This window comes from Melozone crissalis, unplaced genomic scaffold (genome assembly GCF_028551555.1).
Source record: "Melozone crissalis strain CALT ecotype California unplaced genomic scaffold, PUWL_Pcris_2 ptg000006l_1, whole genome shotgun sequence".
Lineage (NCBI taxonomy): Eukaryota > Metazoa > Chordata > Aves > Passeriformes > Passerellidae > Melozone > Melozone crissalis.
In genome coordinates this window covers 46,264,374-46,290,473 of record NW_026535784.1, presented here as the reverse complement: position 1 = coordinate 46,290,473, position 26,100 = coordinate 46,264,374, and the positions used below count along the sequence as shown (strand labels likewise).

The 26,100-nt window shown below is 41.8% G+C and overlaps 1 protein-coding gene across 4 annotated transcripts in view; it reads left to right on the top strand.

Moving 5' to 3' along the window:
* GRID2 (glutamate ionotropic receptor delta type subunit 2) overlaps positions 1-26,100 on the top strand; it is a 671,892-nt gene that overhangs the window by 641,853 nt on the left and 3,939 nt on the right. For all 4 annotated transcript variants that reach the window (XR_008484345.1, XM_054295276.1, XM_054295268.1 and 1 more), the window contains exon 15: positions 25,178-25,418. Coding sequence is in view for 3 of the 4 variants with exons in the window: in XM_054295276.1 (XP_054151251.1) it covers positions 25,178-25,418 (241 nt within the window). In the remaining variant the exon portion in view is untranslated. The remainder of the gene's footprint in view (positions 1-25,177; positions 25,419-26,100) is intronic.

Below are 26,100 nucleotides of genomic sequence, written 5' to 3'. Positions count from 1 at the left end.
TTTGATTAGAGTCTGCATGTCCTACAGAAAGAGAGTGTGTTATAATAGAAAAGATGATAAAGATTGAATTTATGTCTTTCTTAGTAAGAATGAGAAGTGTTGAATTATCCTAAGATTATCCGACTCTCTCTGTGGGTGACAGTAGAGTTTGTTTTAGATTGTTTTATAGTTTAATGTGAAGGGTTTTGCTGGATTTGCTGTTAATGTGCTATTCCAAAGGAAATATTAATGCTCTAAGGAACAACTTCTAAATCTCTAATATGCAAAAACAACTCCCAGAGTACTCATTTGGCATTACACAAGAGCCATACTTAATCTCTAGAGCATATGGTATTTTGTTAAGATTGCACATGTTGACAAATGCTATCAAACCTGTAAAATATTAATTTATTTTGTAAGCAGTATACTTATTTTTATATCATTGAAATAATCAGCATCTGTCTGTATAGTCTGAGAAAATACTGTGTCTGTCTTTTTAATAGTAAAATTCCTTTGCTTCGGTCATAAACCTGTCAGTCCTGATAGCTGAACTGAAGGCAGTTTAACTGAGTTTTATAATAGCTGCATCTTCCTGTGAGCTGTCTCCACTCTGCCCAGGGCATTGAAGACCCTTTAGTATTTGCCTTAAGTCCAGGAAACAGTCTAGAGGTCAAAACCAAATTTTCCCTTTATCTTGGAAGATGGATGCTCTTCAGAAACCTCTACCATTCTGATTTTTATGGATACCCCAGAGTGCTTCCAGATGTATGCCCTTGCAGGAAAAGAACAATAACAGCCTGGTTGCCATCTGTGATACTAAACCACAGCACACTTGGCCCATCAGGCCCCACACAACTTTTTTACCCTGCCACTACCTTTGGCTACATGAGATAAATAAAATGGATAGGGTTTAGTTACAATTGGCTTGTGTGTAGCTTTTCAGATGTCAGACTTCGCACTCTCCTACTGAGCTTTTACTGTTGTGTGTTGAGGTTTTAGAAGAAAATAGTAACTTTTTTTCCCTGAACTTCTGCATGTTTCAATTGAAAATATTTGAGTGAGACAATGAAGGTTTGGTCTCAGCTGAGAAGGTAGAAAATGTAGGAACGTTCTTGGCTGAAGTAATTTTAGAACTTTACAGAACTCCAAATGCAGTTTAAGGGCAGAGAGACTGCTGCTTTTGGAAAGCTATCCTGGGTGCTAAATGCCCTGTACAAATACAAAGCTCCTCCCAAACAAAAGATTTAATAAAAGATTATTTTTCTTTTATGGCATTTTTTACAACCACTGCAGTGCATGGCACCCTCCGTGGTTTTACAGTCCCCTTGTCATTGCCTTGAGTTTACTGGCTATGGTGATATTTATGGACAGTGCAGACATTGTGCTCTGAACAGTCTGCTCACCAGCATCAAGAAGGATGATTCACAGGAATGATTTTTTTATGTGATGAGATTTTATAGTAAAACAGAACTCATATTGTTTATTAGGCACAATTTTTCACACTCTGAACCATGCCCGCCATCCTTCTTTATTTCACTTAAACTTTATTCAGAATGATTTTTGCTTGTTGGTGTTTCAGCTGTCCTGGTACTTTAAGAGATTTTGGTGCATTTTTGCTTTTTACAAGGGTGTTTTTCTCTCTGTAATAAATGTAGTTCTCCCACCCCATCCTCCCATGGAAAGGTCTGCTCTGAAGATCTAAGATGAGGATGTGGGGAGAAGGAAGAAAATGAATTAATTTTATACAACAAGGCAAATAATTTAATAAACACCAACATGGAGCATAGCTGCCCTTCCTGTGCCATGTCAGACAGTCTGCCCACTCACCTGGAGTTGGCAGGATGGATAGAAGGGAGTGTGCAGGAAGAGAGGAGAGCTTTTGTACCTGGGGTTTATCCCAAAGGACAGAAAGGAAGAGGGCTTCTCAGAAGTCTGGAAGTGCTGCATTCCCATGCTCAGCATTTTACTCCTTGAAATTCTGCCCTGGTTAGCTTGGCCACCTCCCTCTTCCCTGGCTTCTCTCTGCTTTTCTCCTCCTTAGCAGCCTACGTTACTACAAGTAATGTTTTGTTCCTGCAATTTCAGGAACAAAAGCGGAAGCAGCCTGCAAGAAAAGATTAAATCTTTTTTTCCTTTAGTGTTTCTGGTGCAGGGACACAAAATCTCAGTTACGCCCTGCCACATCCAGGCCTTTGCTCACCTATTAGGTTTATTTTTAGTCTTGTTGCCCTGTGGAGAGTGTAATGACTTCTTTCTTGCATGCGATTGAAGGAAGCTCCACAAGTCACGACCAACTCCACCTCTGCTTGTTTTATTTCTGTGTATGGTTATTGCTTCTGGCCTGTATAGAAACCCACTGTGTGTCAGAAACCAGGTTTGGGCTTTCTCCAAAAATACTTCAGATGTTGTTTAACTTTACTTTCACACATTTCAGATAAAATGGCAGAAACTCTTTCCATCCTTCCTTCCCACATCAAGCATCCCTTTGTCTTTGTCAAAACCTAATCACAAGCAAAGATGTCCCCCAGAGAGGACCTCTTTATAATGATAGAAACTCCATCAGCAGCTCATGGTCACATTGCAGAGCTGCTTGTTGGGAAGGATGAATTTTCTTGCTCAGAAGGGGCATCTGCAAGTGTATTTTCCTTCTCTGTAATGAAAGCAGGACAAAAGCACATTCAAGGTTCATGATTGCTGTTTCTTGGACATGTGATGACTTTATAAAACAGACAGACTGGAAGAATGGTCAGAATAATGTGAATGAGTAGGGAAATGCAATTTCCAAACACAGCAGTTACATTGCAAAAGCAGCTGATGATTCATGAGCATTAGCAAAGGGTTTTGACCATCTTTTCAAATTACATTAATATTGTTATTGCTCTTGCAGTGGCTGAGAACCTTTTATTGCATTCATTACCCTTTTAAAAAGTAATACCAGGGCTGTTTTGTGGAATAGTAACCGTGTGTATCACAGCTGTGGTTCTGACAATAAGTAGTTCAGTGAGATGTGTTGGCTTATTCCAGCACTGACTGCTGTGTATTAGCTCTCTGAAAATTAGCTATAAAATGACACCCCTGGGTCCAGAGTTCATAGTTTTCAAATTTTCAAATCAGTGTCACTCACATTTCAAACAGATCCATTTCTTTGCTTCCCTAGCTGCCAGCTGCTGCAGCTCAGTGCTAGCTTAGCATCACAATTAATAAACTTTCTCCAAACTGCACTTGTCTTGAGTGACCCAGTGCACCTTCCTTTTCTTTTGCCATTACTGAGGCCCTGCTTTCAGGTTGCTACAATCTAAACTGTGTGTGTAAATCTAAACATCTAAACTGTGTGTGTAAAAATTATTTCTCAAAATGTTTTGTGTTCTTACTCGACTTGGTTCACTCTGAAGCAGATAAAGTGCAGATAAAGCAGATGAGACCTTTGCAGTCATTGGAATTTTGCAGTTTGCCTTAACCCAAATTTGCCCTCATAGAAATTGTTGAGATGATTTCAGGAAGGAAAAGAAGACAAAACAAAGCTGGGATGGTCACATAAACTTCTTTTTTACTCAGAAACTGGGCCAAGAAAGGAATGATAAATATTTACATAAAATTTTAATAACAATTTCTTTCCATTTAAAATTAATTTTAAACATAGTTGTTTTTTATTTCACCTTAAAAACCAAAAGTTCTTTGGTGCTTAAATCTGTAAGAAAGCATTTTACTCTAGGCCAGATTTAATATTTTGTTAGAAATTAAATTATCTTTTTCTATTACAAACAGGCCCTAAAATTAATTATTTGTAGAGTCCTGAGGAGAAATAATGCAAATTGAATACAGAAGTTTCATACTACTGTGCAGGGGCAAAAAGGACTTTTTGTTTCTGTGTGCAACACTGGTGGTATTTTTATTGGTCATTAATACTAAGTTCATTTCTGCTACAGATACATCATAAAAATTCAGAGCTACATAAGCAATCTGGAATATGAGAAACATTATTACCATGAATGATGCTAGAAGCTCAAGCTATTCAGTTTATCAAAATGAGAGAGAAATGAGTGGGTTTAGGTAATTCTAGAACAGAAAGAAAGCAAGTAATTTATATCAACTTTATACAGACCTAATTTTAGTTTCCATGACTTGAAACCAGATTTCTAGAATTGAGTGTCAGGTTTTGCAGTATCCCTTAGACAAAGGTTTCTTGCAGAAACACTTCCCTTAATGATATTTATGGATCAAGACAGGAGAGTAGATATAGCCCATGTGGTTGTTCATTGTACCTGAATGAGGACATAGAAACTCTGAAAGGAATTTGGATTTTGTAGTGGAAATGCATTTTTCCCTGGCAGCACAGAATAAAAGATCGATTTTTGCTTTGCATTATTTTGTCTCCACTTCAACGAGGTTGCAAATCAGGCTCTCTGTATGAGGGTGGCTGTTCCCTGGCAAAAGAACTGAATCTGTATTGGTTGGTTATTACCTCTGAATCTTTAAGAAGGAGACAGCTCTCCTACGGATGGTAATGCTCAAAAATATTACAACCATCCCTAGGAAAAAATGTTACAGAAAAGTTCACTGGAAATCCATGAAGAAAAATGAGAATTGCAGGTCTGAACAACTCTATTTTAACTTAAAAAAGGAATTGCAAGTTTGAGCATTCTCATTTAAATGATGTTCTACTACAAGTCATCCTGATGAATAAGGTATTGCATTAAAATTATCAAAAATTCAGCCAAACTCCCTTCTTGAAAATGGGCAATTATATAAGCTGGGTGCTGAAAATACAATATTTTTTAAAATTATTTTACTATTGCAAAACTTAACTTTCAAGTATTTTTTAAACAGTTCAGCTTGCCTAGCTCAAATTTGGACTCACATTTGAGTGTAATTTTTCTACATAAAGTAGATCAGCTGCTGGCAGCACTTGAATTAATGGTGGTTTGTGTATTTGGACCATGATCAGTGCCTTCATTGTCACTGTTGACACTCTGCATGGTGAAGGATCCCAATATTTAGAGTGTCTTGATATTTGCATGGAATATTTAGATTTCCTATTCATTTTGCACCACATATGACTTTCATCAAAAAGAATCTTGAACAGATGTTGAGCAGGTTATTTAATAGGGTTTTTTTATATAGATAAATTAAGAGAATTGCAACTAGTTTCCCAAGTGGTGCTTAAGATAAAAATAAATCCTGTTATGCTTTGTCCATATCAATAATGGGTCCGTGGTGGGTGATGCATTCTTGACAGAAAAGGAAATGTCTTTGTCATAAGTTGTTTTGTGAACTCAAAGTAGACCACTGAGAGAAAAACCTAATTAATGAAAATTGACTGGAAAAGTGCCTTTGGGCCTAACTTTCCTTGTTGGATTCAGGAGGTGCACTTTTCCAACACTTCTTCAAATTGTGTCTATGCCTGGTGAGGGTGGAAATCCCATTTCTGTTATCTCTGAGGGTCTGCCAGAGATGAGTGACCTGAGATTCTGATATGGGATCTCTGCCCATGGCAGTGCCATGTTCGTGCCTTTCATGTGTTCCTGTTGAGAGATGCTTTCCTGCGCTAGGTGACCCTGCCTGGATCTTCCACAAGTCTGAAAGCTTCCAGGATGCTCCCAAGAGTCCCAGTGTTCTTTCTTGACAATAGCTTCTGGCGCCAATGTTGGGATGATCCGTCCAGCATCCTTCCACCAGCATAGCCCCAGAACACCAAATCTGTGCTTCTGTGCTTCGTTTTGATAGACAGTTTTCCAGAGCCCTTGGGGCTTCAGAAGAAATACTTCTCAAGTGCAAGGAAGAGTGACATCCTCCAACTTCCTGGGATAATCATGGGAAGTGTGGGTCTGTACTTTAGTACTGGTGTTCCTTCCTGTCCCATCTACATCCAAGCAAGTAGATGGAACATGTTCTGTGCCAGCTAAAGTCTGCTGAAAGCTGAGAGCTTTTTGGTGGTGCTGATTACCAGACTAAACTGGTGGCAACAGGATAGCTTTTCAAACCTGTGAAGAAGCTATCTTGAAGTGAATCTTCAAGTAGCTTCCTATTTTAAAGTCATTTCAGTTTTCTTCAGGAATTTTCGTAGCTGTCACGTCTCATTCTAATCACAAATATGAGTTTTCTCACCTGACTGACAAGGGTTCCTCAAAGCTGTGGTTGTGCACTCCAGTCTTTATAAAAGAAACTGCCCTTGTGCCTTTCAAGAGCAGCTGTTGATCAGGAGCTCCTCCTGTGTAAGCATTCAGTTTAAGGCTTGCATGAATCTTCCATCCTGTACCTCCTCTGCAAGCTTTATGAGATGGCCTGAAGTCTCAGAATGAATCTGATGCTCTCCAAGTCTTGAATCCCACCCAGGAGAGGCCAGTTTCATGCCAAATCTGAAAAGGACAGGTTCTTCTTCTAAAAGGATAAGCCTGATAGTGAATTTGAGTATTTGCAATGCTTCAGGAAAAAAAAATGAGGCAAACAAATTCTTTTAATGCTGTTTCTGTTAATATAAGTGCTGTGTAAAATAGGACTATATCTTCAGAATCTGCTACAGATCTTCTTGGCCAGAGATACTTCAGTATCCAGCATGTCAAGATGCCCTTAGTGGATTTCTGTACATGCAAAGCAACAGCTTTGTTCTAAGTTCTGTGACTGCAGCTGATGTGATTTTTCAGAATTAACATCTTGATTGGTTGCCAACAGGAGAGTGCAGTGCAATACCTGATATTAGCAAAGGGAAGGTAAGGTTACCTACAAAAAGGGGATTTTTTTTTCTGTTTTGCTGGAGGCAAAAAGGCAAAAGAGCCATCACAGGGAAAGAAAAAAAAAAAAAAAAGGTTATTTGCCAATAACTCCTTTCCAGCAGTCTCCTGTGGAGCAGGCATCCACAACAATTCAGTGCATTCAGCTTTACCTTGGAGATGGACAGAATAATAGGGGATGGGAGAGAATAATGAGAGAGCAAAAAAACCAAACAACAAACTAAACTGCAACCCCACAAACCCACTGAGTGAAATATCACTTCTATTGATTTGTTTTCTGGAATATCGTGGCATGTTGGGATGTTTAGTTCCATAATAGGAGAGAATGGCAAAATGGATCTGCAATTCCAGGGGGCGAAAAAAAGGAGGGGAGGGGGAAAATGGCTTTTATCCACTAGTACAATTCTGAAATGCAGTAAATACAAGTTGTATGGAGTTAGAAGTTCACTGCAGTGTGCTAACCATAGTCGTATTTAAAGTGCATCCTCCATTAGAGCAATGCTGTCTTGTGGAAAAACTACCTTCCCTTTGGAGGACCAAGCTGTGGTATAATTAGGATAATTATTTTTTCAATGGATGTCTTTTATCTTATTTTTCTAGCTAGTTGTGGGCTTTTTAACTTGGGATATCTTTTAGAAGTCGCTAATAAGAAAAACTGAGCAACTGTTGGCTGCTGAAGTGAGTCAGCTGAGGGGTGTTTTTTGCTTAACTTGGTCCAGTGGGAACAGATAATAATCTGGTGTATAAGAAAGGCTCCATTTCTTAAAGGCTGTGATCTCCATTCCTAACAAAGTGTCTGTGCTGGGGACCTTTTCTGAACCAGGCTTTTATCAGATGCAAACCATAAAGGCACCAGCGAGGCAAGGTAGCTATGGCTGCACTACTTTTTATCTCTGCACAGCAAGTCCTGTGTGCTGGAGGAAAATCTGATTCTGTCAGTGCAGCTTCACATGGCTGCTCTTCCCACCTGCCCCTTGGAACCAGGAGGGAGCTGGGGAGTCATTCTGTGTTTTCTGTCAGGATCAGTAATGTCCTGGAGCTCATGCTGGATGAGCACCACGAGACAGGGACCTCTCTCAAAAGCTTCACCTGTGTTAAATTCTTCCTCTAAACCACGGCAGCCTAATTAAGAGCTTTTTGTGCCTTATCATATTTGATGGCTCCTGAGGTGAGGGCTTCACACCTCACAGCATTTCAGGGGGGCAGCGCTGTGCAGGTTGAGAACTGCTGGTGTCAGTAATTACAAGGAGGAAAATAGCTCAGCTGCTTGGCTGCCACGTGTGTCATTGCATGCTCCATAAAGATGATGAGGTTTGCCTGCTGCTCTGTTCTGACAGGGCTCTGTGCCTGGTGCTCTCAGTGCTGAGATCTTGTATTGTACCAGAGCAAAAAGCTCTTGTGCGGGAAATGTTCACCTCTCTTTAAACAACACCTCCACATGAGGAAATGTTGTAACATGTGCTCCTTGTGGTTGAATTTTGCACTCCTTTTGTGATGCTCATAATCCCCAAACCTGCTGCCACTCCCCTGGGATATTGCTGCAAAAAAAAGTACAAAATAGTCAGGAATTCAGTGACAGGCAAAACTTGTTCTATCGTGGTTAGGGGTGAATTGGGTGCAGCTTATAATGTGTCAAGAAAGGTAAAATTGGCCAAACCTATGGTGTATTTTTGCAAAATCCTGAGATGCTCATTTATTTAGCCGATTTGGAAAACAATGCCTGAAATTCTCATCTGATAATGAGATAATATACTATTGTTACATACTATGTGTCAGTATGAAAAGAAATTAAACTAATTACATTTTAAGGCCCAGTGACTAGCAAGTTTTGTGCCATTTTTATGTGTCTCTACAGAGCACATGAGCACCTGGCTCTCCAGTGCCATTTACCAGGTAACTCTGATTTTTTATCAGGCTGTCAGAAAAGCCCTCATCTGGGATTTACTGCAATAGAAGGCAGGGAGACTAAAATTAGTCCATTTACTTCTCTCAGCCTCTTACCCACATTGCCACTGCTCCCTCTCCAGTCAAATGAGGTCAATCAGCTTGACAGCCCCATCCCCTCCACTAAACCTTTAGTTGAGGAGAGCAGCTCCAGCAAGGCACAGAAGGTCAAAATCTTGACAGAGAATTGGGCACTAAATGTCCGTGGGGCCACATGCCCTAGTTAGGGAAAGATTTGCTGGTGACTCTGCCAGCACCATGTCTTAGTGCACCCACCAACCCAGGGACATCTCACTCAGCTAAGAGAGACTTTTCCTCCCGTTTTCTGGGTTGAACATGCTATCTCAGCTCAGCCACCCTATTATCCCTACCAGCCTGATCACATCACTGCTTCCTGCCAGGTATTTTCCATCTCCACTCATGACCCATCTCTGCCTCTCTTTTCTTAGTGCGTGATAGCTCATCTTGACCTCAGCTCATAACCCTTTATCTCCTAATCTTTCTTGCCTTTGTGTGTGATATATTTTGCCTCCTCTTAAACTTGCCATCTATAAAGCAAAAGTCAACTGGTATTAGGAGGTAAACAGGAGTGTATTACATCCCCATGTTTGCAGGCTGAAAGAAACCGTGATGGTCTTCACCCAAGCTGTGAATCAGAGCCCCCAAAATAAAAGATTTGCTTTTCAAAAGGGATACATTTAGAGAAAAGGAAATGCATCTTTCATTGGCTGGTTTCATTCTCTTGAAGACCTCTCTGGTTTTCAAGCATCTCAGAGATTGAACTCTGGTGTTCTACCCCACAGCAATGCACACTGTAAGCAATGAGGAGAACAGCTGAAAAAATGCAAACCTGAAGTTTTCATTGGCCTTCCTCAGCACATACTTCGGGGAAAAAGCTTCATTAGGAGCAGTGGAAATGCTGCCACTGCAAAAGATCAGCGTGTTCTAGGAGCATGGAATTTTCTCCATGAGTTTTTTGAACATCAGACCTCAAGCAACTGTGTGACCTTAATCCCTGTCTTGAAAGCAGAGCCCTCATCCTGGTTTAAAAATCTAAGCAGGTAAACGAAGCTTAGGTATTCCAGAAGCCACTGTAATGTGGTCACTTTTCCAGTAAAGTCTCTTCCTAGCCACAGAAAAATGCACAGGACTGGGAAGACAGGTAACAGAGGTAAATATAAAATAGGTTCATGTCCTCTGAAGGAAAATTACAAAAGAGGGATATTAAAAGTGTCCTAAAATTATTTTAAAATTAAATGTGAATTTCTATTTCTACTAAACCCCCTCATCTCGTGAGTCTTCACATGGCATTTATTCTTTTCTTTTTTTATTTAAGAAAGAGATTTAAAAAGAAAGCAGTAATTTTGAACTTCATTCTTCACTCTAAAGGGTTTCACTTAAAATTGGTTAGATTGAATGCTTGCACTAAAAATAAGCTTGGAAAAATCAAGTTTACAATGTTAAATATTAATTCAATTTGCAAATATGTGCAGAGTCTTAAGGAGCTTATCTATCCTGGACAAGACATAAAACCTGAATTCTCTTGTAGATGTGAAAAGAACCAACAGTTTTCTCAGCATTACTGCCCTAAAGTAAAACAAGTATAGGAAGAAAATAAGTATAAGTTATCTTTTTGCCTGCAAAGCTTTCTGTGCTGGGCTGCCTGGCCTGGCTTCCCTCTCTGCCAGCAGTGGCAATAAAACAAAACAAGCCTCCCACCCCTGTTACAGGAGTGGCTGCCTTGGGTTTCCAGCAAGGGGGAAAACTCTGGTGCCCCATTCTGCAGCTGGCTGTGTTGCAGAAACGGGCTGTTTGTTGGGGATGAGCTATTTGTCTGCAGGCAAAACTCGGGGCTCAATGTGAGTCAACAGCAAGTTCCGTTTATTGAAGAGAGCATCAGACACTTACACAGCAAGTAATAAGCTCATGAATATTCTGTAATTTACACCATCCATTGGCCACACCACAACACCACCTCTTCCCCATTCCTTAGGGGTTACATCTCTCTTTTCTCATGTCTCTTTCACTATTTGTTATCATACTACAGCTAGGCCCAAGGACACGCTATCTTGCAGGTGCAGGACTCGGAATTACCCACGGTCTTGTACTTTTACAGGCTCTAGTCAGCTAAAATCCCAACATGGCTGAGCTTCCTGTGGTGCCTCTCACCTGTAGCACACCATCAGGAGTTCCAGGCCCTGGTCAGAGGCTCCTTGGGCAGCAGAGGTGGTGTCACCACCAGCATGGCCTCGTGACAGCTGGCTGGGGTGTCTCTGCTTGTCTGGAGGCATGGCAGCGTCCCGGGGGTCTTTGTGGTCAGCATGACCTTGAGATGTGTTAGAGAGTCTTTTTTCTCAGTCTGGCAACTGAAGAAGGAATCAGGATTCTTCTGTTCTGGTTTTCAAGGTTGTTTATTTTCTGTTATTTGTAACATTCTTTCCCTGGCCTGCTGAGGCCTGTTCAGCAGGTCAGTCAGTGGCACACTGCCCGCCTTCAGGGAGGTGTTGTCTTTTTATACTAAAAACTACACGCACTTTATTTACAATTTTCCAATACTATCACCTATGTTAGACAGTCCATCTGTACCCTAAACCAATCCAAAACCATCACCCAGAAAATGGTGGCTAGGAAGAAGGAGAAAGAAGGACAAGGCACACCCAAATTCCTCCATCTTGGGACCCCTAGCCTCCATTCTAAAACCCCCAAAATTCTACTTTTCACCCTGTGACAAACTAACTATCATTCTGCTTAAACTTTTGTGGCTTGTAGATCGTCAAATAAGGTTGGTGATTTTTTCCATGGGTCAAAATCAAAGGCACAGGGGTCTTGGGCTCTGTGCCAAGGTCTCTGAGCCCCCTGGCAGGGGCTTGAGCCATCCAGGGCAGCCAAAGGGATGTCCTGGATTCCAACGGGAGTGGAGACAAGGGGAGGGTCAGAGGTTTGCTCTGACTACTGCAGAGCAGGCAGTGCTGCTGCTGGCCTTCCAGAATCTTTGAACTGGTACAAAGAGCTTTTCTTGAGCAGGCAGTGTGGGTGAGCTTTGACTCTTTGCATCCGCCTTTGCCAGAGAGGGTGATGAGTGGCTGGTGCAGGCTCTGGTCCAACAGTGCTACAGCTGAAGGTGCCCCTCTCCAGCAGAGAAATGCTGTGCTGGGGATTTAGTTCCAGTTTTTCAAAGAGCTGGCTGGAAAATAAGCATTCTGTTTCAAAGAGAGGAAAATAAGAAGAAGCCTAAGCTTCAGTAACTGATTTTTTTTCAGAGGTTTACAGCTTTCCTTAATGCAGGCAGATTCCTATATCTGATTTTCCTGCCCCTTGCAGTACCTTCCTAAAGTAAAGATTTACTTGCAGGGGCAAGAGACTCTTATCTCTGTCTCTGGCATGACTTCTCTACCTGATAACCTCCATTTTAAAGGAGATCTCACTTTCAGTCCTTACTTTGAACAGGCAGGAAGGATAGGAGCCCAGTGTGCCTGCATCCTGTATGTGCATCTTGCTCTCCGAAAAATTTGGTCAGAATATCCAGTTTGATCTGAAACCAAACCAAAAAGAGAAGATTGGAAGGAACAAAACCACTAATCTTGTCAGTTTATCATTAAATCAGAATTAGAAACCAGTCTTAAAAAAATCACTGGCATCTGCCCAATTTCAAACATCCACAGAGCAATCTCCATGTAAATCTCCTTCTACAGTCACAATCCCTACAATCAATCACAGCTATATCTTTATATCTGAATGTCCCTAGTGTCTTTTTTGGTTGGTTTTTCTTTTTTTCTTTTAACCAATTGTCAGAGTTTGTATACATCTTTATCAAAAAAAGGTATTTACAGAACTGGAAAAAGCCCCTGCTCCTGCTTTTTTTTGCCAGGAGAGGAATGAATCTGACATTACCTCAGGATTTTATCTATTTAGCCCCATCTGCAGGCTGTGTCCATGAGCTGTGCCATACATATCCTTGATGTCTCTCTTCAGTCAAGCGCTGCCAGGGAGTGAGGCATCCCCTGGAGCCTGTCTGGCCCAAATTAAGTGCAGAAATTGCAGTTAAGGACAGCTGAGTGATCCAAGGTGTGAATGGTGCAGAGCTCAAAGTGCCAAGTGGGACTGTAAAGGGCTGGGAAATGCTACAGCTTTGCTGGAGATGTAGGGAAGGACCTCAGTTCTGTCTTCCACCATTCACTTACATTCCTGGCTGCTGGTGCTGATCCCTTCGCAGCTGGAGAGGGGCTGTGGTACTGCCCATGAGGGCCAGTACCACCAGCAAGACCAAGCTGTGGGCAGGACTGGCCCAGAGTTCCCCTCTGGGCCAGTCCTGCCCACAGCTTGGTCTTGCTGGTGACCCCAAGGTCGTGCCTGTGTTTGGGAAATGCCTGTGAGAGCAAGAGAGAGGCTGTGCTGCAGCACAAGCCTTCAGAGCTGTCAGTGATGCAGAGACTGAGCAATAGAGTCAGCCAGCTGCTTGCAGGGGAAGTCATGGCTAATACCCTTGCACGTCTTCAGCCTTTTCCACCTGTCATGTAGGCTGCCAAACTGCGCTTTTCCCTGGCCTTCTCTTTGCTCCACACTTCTCTTAGGAAATCAGACAAATAGACCAACTGCAAAAAGGAACAGAGAGACAGGAACTGGGTTCAGCCTCTGCTTTCACCACCTACCTGAGGTTTGATCTTTCCCTTCTTGCTTCATAGCCTCTGACACAGCTTTCTGCTCTGTACCTCCAGAGTGGTAATACTTGCTGTTAATGAAAATACTTTTACGACTAGATACTTTTAGAGCATTAACCTAGGGCATTCCTGAAATTTGTCAAAAGTTATGACAAATTCATGTAGAAATTCTCCTGTGGAAGAAAAGAGACAAATATTTTGAGAGGCTTACAAGACAATGAGATGATAAATCACAGGATCTTATTTTCCAGACTGTTCTGGTTTACCTTCTCTCTGTTCCCTACCTGGGGGCTGCGTTACAGCTTTGCTCCCAGCAGTTGCAGGCAGCTGCTGTTTGCAGGGGAGGAGCTCCTGTGGCATTATTTATGGCAGCTCTCAGTGAGAGGACAGTGATTTACTGTGTGCCATCTTCTGCAGCTGTGAATTTGCACCACGGCGACAGGGACATCCAGTGGAATCCTGATTTTCAGGCTGACACAGAGGTAGAGAGAGGTGAACTGGCTGGGTAAAAATGAAAGCCTGTTAGTGTCCTCCTTTGCCCTCCCACAAATAAACTTTTACTTTCTGGAATTTGGAAATTAGGGTTCCAAACAGCCTGGCATTCATGCTTCCATCTCTCCTGCCAGACAACTTTTTCAAGAGAAGTCAGGATAGTCTTGATTCTTCCTCTAAAATTGGGTGAACTTTTTTTATATAGGTCCTCCTCTTTTGCTTCTCCTCCAAACCCCACATCTCACTGCATCTGCTCTATGTCTGACTGCCCTTACTAGGGAGACTGTCTGATGAATTTGTCACCAAACTTGCCCCATGCTCTGAGCTGCACAACTTGCAGTGGCAGCAAGAGGAGCCCCCAGCCAGGAGCTCTCAGGTCTGCCTCTGTCTGCAGAAAGGAGCTCACTTCTCTGTGCTACCACAAAAGAGCTGTAGAATTTGACTTCATGACCTTGATCTTGAAAAAAAGATGCACAGATCAACTGAGCAGGCTCATGGGCTTATCCAAATTGAATCTCAGTGCCAAGTCTCTTGGTTTTGACCTATGCTATAAAAATGTTAAATTTTCTACAAAGCCATTGGCATTCTGCACAGGGAAAATTATAGAATAACACCAGGGAATGACTTGCATTTTATTTCTGGGGTTATTTCTTTCGACCACAGTTTATCTGGCACAATGCACAGGAAAATGATGGGATGTGTTTTGTAACATTACACAGGAAATCCTGGCATTGCCTTCTCTCTGTAGCAGTGAGCCATGCCAGTCAGCTGTGTCATGGGACAATGAGCAGGCCTAGCTTAGTGGCCCCTGTGGGAAGCTGCATGGGAAGCTGCTTCATGAGCTGTGTCTACTGAAGAGGGAGTAAAGGGAGAAGGAGGCAAAGGTTCATTTATTTGCTCCCAAGATTCCTCCTCTGAGGTTGGCATGGTGGAAATTGCAAAACTGCAAATGGCATTAATAATTCCATGAAAGGCATGGCTGTAGGTACAATAATGGAGGGCAAGCGAGCCGATTATCTGGTCTGGCTGGCTATGAAAGATTTTTGCTTCAAGGCATCTGCTGTAATTGAAGATTTGGTTGGTCAAGCTGTAGAATACTTTTAGGATGCAAGTGATGTGTGCTGTCATTGCTATGCAAGCTTATGTTTCCTTTCTCCTATTCTGAGCTGAATAGAATGTAACCTTCAGGTCAGTAATCAGTGTGGGAATAATATGGACCTACATTTCAGAGGAAAAAGGGCATGAGGTGAAATGGAAAACTTCAGATCTTCCTGCTAGTTAGTTCTTTTCTGCTCTGCTTGCTTCCTCCAGCAGCAAAAGTAATGGTAGGTCTTGATTGTTCTGCATCGTTCCAAAGCACTAAAATCCAGAGGCAAAAAAAAAAAAAAAAAAAAAAAAAATTAACATTACACACATGAACAGGTAGAGCCCTTGCTTATTGAAATGCAGAGGGGACCAGGGGACCTGATTAGGCAAATTTTGTGAGACAAGAATACAGCCAAGCTCCTGAAAAATGGCAACATTACCAGGGAGATGCTTTTATTAACAGAATAAACACTCAGTCCTCCTGCAGATTGTTATCCAAATTGAATGGCACTTGGTTCTTATCAAGACACTTCTGCAAAACATGGAAATCTCAGGTAGTGTGATCCTTCAAGCAAACACCATGCTGCTTTAAAGCCTGATTCTGATCATGCAAAGTAGCCTGCAGCCCCTCTGAACACACACAACAGTGAAAGGTGGGCAATACACCATGAGTTCATAACTTTCCTAAACACCAGCAGCTAGCAGGGTTTCTGTGCCAGGCTTTTTCACCTCTCCACATTGCTGGTGGCCCTGGGAGAGCACAGGAAAGGATTTCAATCACTAGGCAGTTTTCCCGTTGGCAGAACACCTACAGACACAGAGGTGACAGCCTGGCATGCTGATGCCTTCCTGAAAGTAATCACTCAATCTGGTGAAGAAGAGCAACTTCCTACCTCCTACCTTATCTCCCCATCCATAAGAGCAGCAGGGTTGCAAAAAGCAGCAGCAGCAGCACAGCCCATGGGATCATGCTGCAAACAAATGAAGCAGAGCGCTGCGCTCAGGCAGCTTCTTGCTTGCAAAGTTGTACTGCTTTATCTTTCATAATCTTCTTTTAGGAGAGGTTAAAACCCTCCTTTGGGGGATCTGAAAAAGATCTGAATGCTCCTGGAGGTAGAGACATTGATGGTCTCATGTCTTTGAGGAAGTCTTACCTAATGCAGGTTGGAAGGGAAAGTAGGCAGAGCAAGTCCCAAGCCAGCCAAGGTGCCCTAAGCAATATTTCCAGGGTGTCCATCTCAGGCAGATCTGGCTGTAACCTGGGCCAGGCTTGTGTCAAAAGTGTGGTTTGATACACGCTCAGCTTTAACAGCACAAGTAGAATCCCTCAAACCTCAAGGTGGTTTAGAATATAATAAGATATTAGAATAAGAAATACCATTTTTTTAAAGTATAGTCCAATCCACTCTTTAGTGCCTCTGGTAAATTCAGCGGGGACTCTTACAATTTATAGGCAGAATTGTGGCTTTTCCTTAGGCTTTTCTGGATAGCCTCTATACTGCTGTGTGTATTTGAAGAGTCTTCATTGGTATGATCTGAGGAAAGGCTTTAAAGAAGCAATGTATTTCAGGGTATCTCTAGAAATGGTTCCTCTATGAAATACTTTTGCTTGGGAAAACAAATCAAAGTAATGAATTAAGTTTTGGAGTAATAATATATCCTGTATAGTAATCTTAAACATTTTTTACTTTCATTGTCCAAAGGATTGTCTGGAAAGGCTCCTCAGTATATCTCGAAATGTATAAGGTTGGTTATTTCAGGTTCATGTATACAAGTAGTGGTTTCAGACCTCAGTGTTTTTAAAACCCTGTATGGGAATGAATCTGGGAAACTTTCACTGCTGTAACCAAGTACCATGAAGATAAAAGCATTTGAGGTATTTTTAAATGTCAGATTTCAGACACAAAGAGTATTACTGCGATTTGATCTTCAGACTCTGTATTTATCTGTCTAGCCTCTCCTATTTTATCAACAACTCTGTTCACCTTGGAGATAGCTATAAGCTATTGATTCAGGGTCTCTAAAATCCAAATTATGATATTTAAGTCAAGATATGTAAATCATTCATTTAAGTACTATCAAAAGGAAATTTTGAGTATTTTGTTTTTAATTTTTAAGGACTTTTAAAAAAAGCACTGTACAAGCAGTTTAAAACATGAGAAATATAACAATTTTTTTGTTATATTTGCTTAGGTAAATAGCAGGTAAATGTCAAATATGCAAGGGCCACCTAGATCTCTTACTTTTAAAAAGAGCTGTTCTAAACTGTCACTTCAAGGGACTTAGTGTAGCTGATGTGTCTTGTGTTTCTCAAAATATAGATGCAGGTAGTTTGGCTAAGAATGAGGCTTTGCACTGCCCGAAGCATGACCCCAAGCAAACATGATCACACCCAGGTTCTTACAGTGAAATTAAAGATCTTTTCCTCCACCCAATAACCCAAATATCACAGTGTGCTCAAGGATGCTGCTGACATTTTCAAAGACCACCCAGGGTGTTGCCTTTCTGACTGCAGATATGCTCTGGGTCTTCATGGGACTCTCTCTCTTTTCTTTTCCAGCTCTCTTGAGTCTCTTCCACTTGCTCTCATTCTGCCTCTTGTGAAGTCATTGGAGCCCAGTTTTGATACTAGCAAATACCATATTGTCATAGCTGAAATAAGGGCTTGACTTCTAAAGGTAGCCTGAACATATACAATATATGAAAAATGAAGTTCATTAGTCACCACAATTCTTAAGATGTGAATAATTTTATTTTTAATGTAATTGACTCTTAGCTGAAGACAAGGCTTGTGTGTTCATGCAGTGCTAGGTCAGGTTCAGTGAACTAGTTTATTTATCCTTCTCACAGCACATCAACAGAGGGTCTAAACAGATTAATTAAAGCTATTCCTTATTATCTAATTAAAAAAAAAAACCTTTAAAAAACACAAATATTTTAGTATTTAATTTTTATGTTCTCTTAATGCATACTTTGGTGTTTGTCTTATTGCTTTGTGTCCAAAAAGTCTGAGAATGCACTTGAAAATAGTAATCAAGCCTAATATTTGCTGGCATCTCAGTCTTGGGGAAAAAAAACAATAACAAAGTCAAGCTAAAGTGTTTGTTTCATTTTTTTTCTTTCTCCTGCTAAGCAGGAGAACAGTTATTCACAGGGCTTGTTATCCACAGGGCTTCTCAGGCGGGGGTCAGCTGACAAGTAGCACTGGAGGAAATGTTCAGTGAGGTGAGAGTTGAGGGAGATGACATCTAAGAAGTGTGCAGTTGCTGAAAGGGCATGTTCCAAACTTTCCATTGTTGGTTAATGAGGTTTGATTCAGAAAAATGCCACTTTTTGCTGCAGCCTGTCCTGAAAGGTTGGGGCTCCCAGGTGCGCTCTATGTTGGGCTCTGCTGTCTGAAAGTTAATGATGAAACTCTGCTGACTTTGGACATTGGGGTTTCCTGATTTTGTGTGAAATTATTGGTTAATTTCAGATACGAGAGGAGTTCCTGATTTATTTACATACTGGGACCTGAAACTCAAGTCCTCAAGTGGTATGCATGTAATCATAAATTCTGCTCATAAAGCCTCAATATCACCTCCAGTGTTGTAGGGAACAGTGTGAAGAAAGTGTAAATTTAGGAAGGAGCACTGTCTCTCTGTCCTGTAGCAGTCCCATGCATCACAGCTGATCTTGGAGGCACTTTGGAAGCACAGGCAGTTAGAAAGACACATTTCCCAGGATGGGGAGGGCAGAGCTGTCCCAGTGGAAGGGAGCACACCAAATCCTGCTCACTTCTTCTGCAGACTCCACTGGCTGTCCCTGCTCTTGCTTTTGGCTTGTGGCAATGAGAGCAAGAGGAAAATTAAGTCCAGGGTGTTCATGGGGCCATGAAGTACTGAATTTTTTATAAAGCTTAGTAACTGTCATTTTTCAAGTAATTTTCTAAAAGAGGGCTGGAATGTGGGTAGTGCACAGCAACCAATGTACCTTGAAAGTACATTTCTTTGTTTTAATAAGGCTGGCGGTGTACCGTGACTCGCCATAATGAATTAATTTGGTGTTTACCATAACAGCACTGAGCTTAATGAACTCATCATATTTATGCAACTGTCTGTAGATGTTCTCTTGTCATTTGGGATTCAGAAATAACTACTAATACTTTTATCGCTGCTTTCTCCTGAGCAGGAAAGTTCTTCACAGTGAAAGGCCATTAAAGCTTGCTTCTATTTTTCTGTATAAAAAGTAAGCAGAAGATCTTTAATAACTTGATTTTTATCTTTATGTAGGTTTCTGAATTGTTAGTATGTGCTCAGCAAAGCTGTTCAGCTTGAACAAAACTATTGTAGAGCCATCCTTATCAAATTCCACCAGTCATATAATAAATAGAGTAATATCTCATTTAACTGTATGTGCCATTTCATTTAAGGTTACCCTTCTGCATTTGAGAGAGAGAGTATCTATGTAAGTTCAACAGATTGAAGTAAAAAGTTGTTCTCTAAATTGAACAAAGTGATACTAATTTATGGCATCCAAGTGATGATTGCTACATCTTTGGAGGGTAATGGTTTGTTGCTGAACAAAACAGAAGGTCAGCTGCTTTCTCTCTTTTAATATTGTTTGATATGCAAATCCTTAATGCTGAACAGCAGCTCTGGTTTACTACTGCTGCTTCTGTCATCTCTGGAAGGCAAGATGCTTATCCTTGTTTCTGTGCACTGCCTTCCTGCTGACAGCAGTGTGGTGCCGAGCCCTGCTGAAGGGCACATCAGAAGGCGGCCACCTGCCTGCCCTCCTGGGCCTCCCCGGCTGAAATCTGCCTGGAGTCCCTGCCACAAAGCAGGCTTCACAGCTGGACCCACGGGCACTCTTTTGCTGGGTTAAGTGGTGGGAATGGGTGCAAAGGGAGTGCTGCTTCATCTAATCTGGCAGCATTTGGCTGGCACACAGCATTTCCTCTCATGGAGCCCATGATTGGCAGCTCATTAAAAAGCTGGGTTAAAAAAAATATCCACAGAGAAAAACAGAAAACAGTCTCTTCAGAACCGAAAATTCTCACAGATATCAAGATCTCTAGCTCAAGGAAGGTCTGGTATATGTATTTATGTAGATATAATGATCTCTTCTTCCAGGTGTTTTGCTTATTTTGCAAGCTCTCCCAACATCGCTTCATCCACTCGGGAGCAGGCACTGGCAGTGCTCCCCTCTTTCTTTCACCTCAGGGCAATGACTTCTGCCCTACACCTTCCCACACATCCTTCTTATGGCTGAAATTTAATGTTATAAGTATTATAAATATGATTTATGACATCAAAGTCAAGGCTTTGAGCACCAATGTGTGTCTCCCACGAGGCCTCAAGATGAGGGTGAAATATGAAAACTCACCAGGTCTCAGCGAGACAGTGAGGTACCAGTGAGAGGGGAAAGGAGATGGAAAGGACTCCAAGAGTCTCCTACTTGCCCCTCTCCATTCTTATTTCCCATTTCCTTCCCCATGAGGAAGCCAGCCAGGCTAGGCAGCAGCCATCCCTCTCTGGCACCGCAGCCCCGAGCCAGCCTTCCAGGTGGCACCAGTGAGAGCTGCTCTGCTGCCAGGAGAGGAGCCTGCTTTGCCAAAACCTAAAGCTTGCTCAGGTAGATGCAACAGGAACTGGCATCACTCCAATTATTGCAGTGAAAGATTTAGGCAGTTGCTTCACTGAAGTAAAAAGCCCACAAACACTCCTGGTGGGTCCCTATGTGTCTACTTTGATGATTGAAGGATGCTTGCAAACCAGCTTTTATATCTTGCTTGAAGAGGAGAACCAAATTCTGAAGACTTTGTATCAGATTTTTGATAGAAAAGCTCCAGTGGGAAGGTTTTGCCAGAGGAATGATTTTTGCCTAGCCACTGCAGGAGTTACCAGAGGTCTTGTCGCTGCCATCCCATCTGCAAGCACTGAGTGCTCCCAAAGGTGACCCATGTGAGCCCCCTGGGAGCCAGCACAAGTCCTGGGACCTTGGCTCAGGCTCCTGAGGCAGAGCCCACCAAAGGTACTCAACTAAAGCATTTTTATTTTTATTATTTACATCCCCCCCCACCTTCAACAGTGAGCATTCATTACCTTGGGTCTGCAAATCTGCTCTCTGTAGTTGTCTGATCTGCTGACTAGAGCCAAGCACCTCATCCTTAGCACATCCTCTTCCTTATCAGTGCCAGTGGGGAAGTTATCCCTGTGGACAACATGTTCCTGGTGCAGGAAGCTGATATTCAGTCACCTTTGACATCCCAGAACATGCATTGGCATTTCCAATATCATTGTAAATGGCCTCTCGTATCTTATGCTCACTACTGATAGCTGAGAATGAAATTAGATCAAAAAAGGTGTTGTCACAGAGGTCTCAATTTCAGAGCATTTGTGCCACCTTGCTATTACATTAAGTTGGGGGTTTTTTATCTGTGGGTATTTTCGAGAGCAATTTCATTTCACTGCCAACAGCAAAGTATGTTACTAAGTGGAATCCACCCCTATTCCCATTCAGTCATTAGGATTTGTTCACATCCCTGTTAGATTTGGAAACCACAGACAGCTTTGTTTTCTGTGTTTATATCCATGAGACATCACTGGGCACTGTGAATTCAGAGCCAAATCAGTTAAAGTGCACACAGACCCTTTCATTTGTGCCACTCAATAAATTTATGTCATTGCCTTGAAAAATGTAACTCTAACACTTTGCTTGCTAAAGAAAAATATATTTAAGACCTGCACTCTGTCCATAAGCAAGTTTTAAAGGTCATGGTTTTTGGACAAATCGGATTATTTCAATATACAGGTTTCTTTTGTAAGCTTTTTAAGACTATGGTATTTCAAAACATCACGAACTTATGCACCCTGCTTATTAATTTCCACTGGCTTATGTCTCACAGTACTAGTCTGTACAAATAAGCAGGTTCAAAAGAGCCATTGAGGAAAAAATTCAGTTGTAAAAATCTGGGACTAGGAAGTAGAGGCACTTGGCTGGAATTATAGCATTGGAAGATCATTATCATTCAGAGCATTTAGTTAGTGCCTTATTACTTTAGTCATTTATTAAATTTGGAAATCAAATAACGAAGAGATTGTAGTGTCTGCCACCCAACAGGTACGTCTGATTAGCGTATCAGGGAAGCCACCAGGAGCTGCGGAAAATCCCGGTATTTTTATGGAAAGAGTGCCATCGTGTGGGAGCCTCCTTGCAGCACGCAGGGAGAGCAGAACCCGTGTGCAGGCGTGCCTGCTTGCAAGGAACCTCCCTTCCTCCTTTGTTTTCCCTGGAATTTCTATAAAAGCGCAATTTTCGTTTCTGACAGTGAGCCACAAAGACAGAACTTTCATAACTAGGAACAGGTTAGAAGCGTTAAATCTCCTTAATATGTTAACTATTCTTTTGATTCCATAAACAGGTGAGTTCTGAAATTGAGTGTTTCTGAAGCCTAACAGAAGCAGAATCTCCCTCTTTCTCTGCATTCCATTAACATAGTTAGATATTAGTGCTCTTATCATATCTCTCAATATATATTGTATTCCTCAACATCTGTTTGCAGCTGCAGTTTTACATGGCTTCATTATAAGCTTTCCACTTCTTGAGCTCTCCCATGTAATAATACCAATACTATCCCCAATTTCTACTTCCATGTTTTATGTTTTCCTTTAAAGAATTGAACTTGTATGTTACACCCATAAAGAAAATTGCCAATAATTGCCAGGACTACAATTAGGGATAAATCTCCGTTAAGGAACAAGCCAAAGCTCAATGTCTTTATGCAAATGCCTTTTGTTAAAAAGATGTCTTGTGTAATCAGGAATTATACTGACAAGTGAAGAATCATTTAATTAATGAGAATAGAGCAATCATTTGGATGGTTCATTCTATTCCTGACTGAATAAAAGAGAGAAAATCACCCTGCTCAGGGATTAGAGCCACTGCTGGAAGAAATAAACCCCATGGATGTTGTTCTGTTACTGCCTTGGGAAGATAGTACAGTAATTCCTAAATATAAAACTATGTATGTTTGGATTAGGCATTGAAAATTAATTTCCTATTACTACACAAGAACTTATACAAAAGGGTTCTGTTTATGCTGGCTGTCTGCTCCTGCTGACCTCTCAGAATGGAATGTTTGGGCCAAAATACTCACCTAAATCCTAGTACAGGATTTCAGGGCAGTGAGAACCAGAACTATGGTGAGTTCTTTCCATAAGGACTGTATGCCATGATCCAGGGTGGGGTATGGACCCTGTTTGCAGTTGCAGAGCAGTAATCTGGTCTCCAATTCAGCCCTTTGTTTGGAGCAGGTCAGTTTGCCCTGGGTCTTTCCCTCTGGGTCTTTGAATTTCACCAGGGGTGGTGATGCCATAAATTCTCTGTTCCACTGTTTGACCTCTCTGATTCTCCTCTTATCTGGTTGGAATTTCTTATCTTCCAGTTTATCCCAGTTGCATCTCCTCCTGTCACTGGGTCTCTACACACTCCCAAGAGGCAGCTGCAGGCAGCAATGGCAGCAGTCCTGCCTGCAGTGCCATCCCTCCAAAGCTCATCTCAACATGGGTGGCTCACAACAGCTCATTTAGTCTCTTACAACAAACCAGATTATCCTCCCATCCTTGAGATATCCCTGCTCCCTCAGAAAGCTTCAGAATGAGGCTTCCCTAAGGTGTGTCTGGGTTTGGGAGGGTCAAAATGTACTCCAGGCATCTCTGACCTTGAATACCTTTCTCCAGGGTGGGACCTTGAGCAATGTACTGTCAGCAGGCACTGCACAGAATTTGTCCCATTCTTACAAACTCAAAGCTACATGAACACGGTGGTTCTGACATCCCTAAGGACTCATGTGGCACCTGTGATCTGTCCTTTTAGGGCACTGTTCCCTCTGGGACAGCACAGAGGTGAACAAGCTGCTCCCCTCTGAACAGGTCATGATCCCAGCCACCAGACATAGTACTAGGTGGGAAGTGGGAGCTCCTTCCAGAGCTGTGCTGGGATTTCAGCCCCTGGTGGCTGTGCCATGCCTCCCATTCCTGGCAAGCCCTCAGGACAAGTATGTGGCCATTTGGATGTGCCATAGCAAATTAAGTGACCTTGTGGACAGAAGTACCAGCTGAAGCAGCATCAGAGACTGAGTCACCTGTGCACAGAGCAGCTGCCCTGTGGGCCCCAGGTACTTTCAAGCTCCCTTTTGAGGCTGATGGAGATCACTGCACTGAGCTGTTGTAGTAGCCCTGGGACAGTGGGACAGCTTTCCTTCCTCCTGCAGTGCACTGCAGTCTCTCTGGTAGCAATATCCCAGACCTCTGTTGGTTTGTGTGCACTTGGACTTTTTTACATGCTGTGTCAAATGATTGCAGTAGTAATTGTTTGCCTTCCAACACTGAAATAAAAAACAAATTCATTACATGAACGAAAAATTTTCCATTGTTTTATTCGTTTTTGGTGTAATCATTGAATTTTTTCATCTTGGATAATCAGGGGCATCCAGCTGTTACTCTAGTCATTTCTGGATGCTTTAAAAAAAAACCTATCTCCTCAGAAATAAATGGAGTAAATATGAAAATATTCTTCCAAACACAATTCTCATTTCTCAAACATTTCATCCCACAGGAAGTCTAGTTAAATATGTTGTCCTTGCAAGCTGCCCAGGAAATATTTGGCATGAGGCTGGGTATGTAGGTCCAAGGACAAGTGAATTCCACAGTAAGGAACCTTCCTGTGGAACCACTTATCATCACCTTGCATTCTGACATTAAGCAAGACTGCTTTAGGTCATCACTGACTGCAATAAGATGGCTTTGCTCTCTCTCCAAAGCAGCAAATGTAGTTAAGACGATAAAGATCAGTTTGCAACAATGTTGTGTATAAGATGGTAAATCTGAAATGCATATGCCGTCTGATTTTTTTTAATTGAAATGTCTCTCCTCCAATGATTAGGACGCAAAATATTGTCAGATATATAATGGACAATGAAAGTCAGTTGCCCTAGACTAATAAAAGCCAACTGAGAAAATATAGTATATGAAGTAAAGCATTTTCACTGAGTTTGTTAAAAGAAGGAAAGAGAGATTTGAGTGTGCTTTGCTGTATCTGGAGTGGCACATAGATACCCATATGCTCAGCCTAACAGGCAAGCCCACACCCAAGCTTTCTTTTCTGGCTAAATCAGTCTGTGCAGGTTCATTTGCTGCTTGGCTTTCCAAGACACGTGGGGAGGTTGCAGGCAGTCAGATTTCCACCTTCACACTCTCAGGTGCTGCTGCCCCACTGTAACCCCTGTTTCTGTGCTTTCTCCCCAAGGATTTTGGAGCTGCAGCAGAATGGCGACATGGACGTGCTGAAGCATAAGTGGTGGCCGAAGAACGGTCAGTGTGATCTTTACTCATCTGTGGATACCAAACAGAAAGGAGGTGCCTTGGACATAAAAAGTTTTGCAGGTGTTTTCTGCATCCTCGCTGCAGGGATTGTCCTATCCTGTTTCATTGCAATGTTGGAAACGTGGTGGAATAAAAGGAAAGGCTCCCGGGTTCCATCAAAAGAGGTATTAGACCCTCCATTTCTCCTGGGGAATTTTCATGCACCCTAAAGATTGCTGCCTTGACTTTATAGCACTAGAGAGGGTGGGGAATCAAATTCAGAGATACTTCATTAGCTTCCTGATTTTTTAACGTAAATGATGTTCCTCAAAATCTTTCCAGCTATTCTTTCTAGAAAAGCTTGAATAAAAATAAATGTATATTGATGATGTATAAATATGCAACTATTCTGAGTAAAACACAATTGTTACTTGTGGAATAGTACATTATTAATACATCAATATTCAGTTCATTGTTCCCATTGGTGACAGCTAATTCTCACTAGGTGTCTTGGCTTCTTCTTGAAAAATATGTCCCCTAAGCTCAGTGGCTGAGTCATTTAAAATACATTTGCAAAATTTGCCCCTTAAATCAGCTGTTAGCTTCTTGCATAAGCTTGTGCCCATTTTCAGAAACATTAAACTCTTGAGACTTCCATGAACTTCAGTTCTTTTGATTTCATCTGAAGTCCAGGGAAGCAAGACTACATTAGATTTTTCAGGTTCAGGCCAGACATTTTTTTTGAAACCTAGTACAGGTTTGTTTCAGAAAATCTTGTACAGATGCCACAGAGAAATATGTTATTTTACACCTGAGATGAGTTTGCTTCTGCACCTGCATGTGTAATGCTTTTCTTCCTGTGGTAAT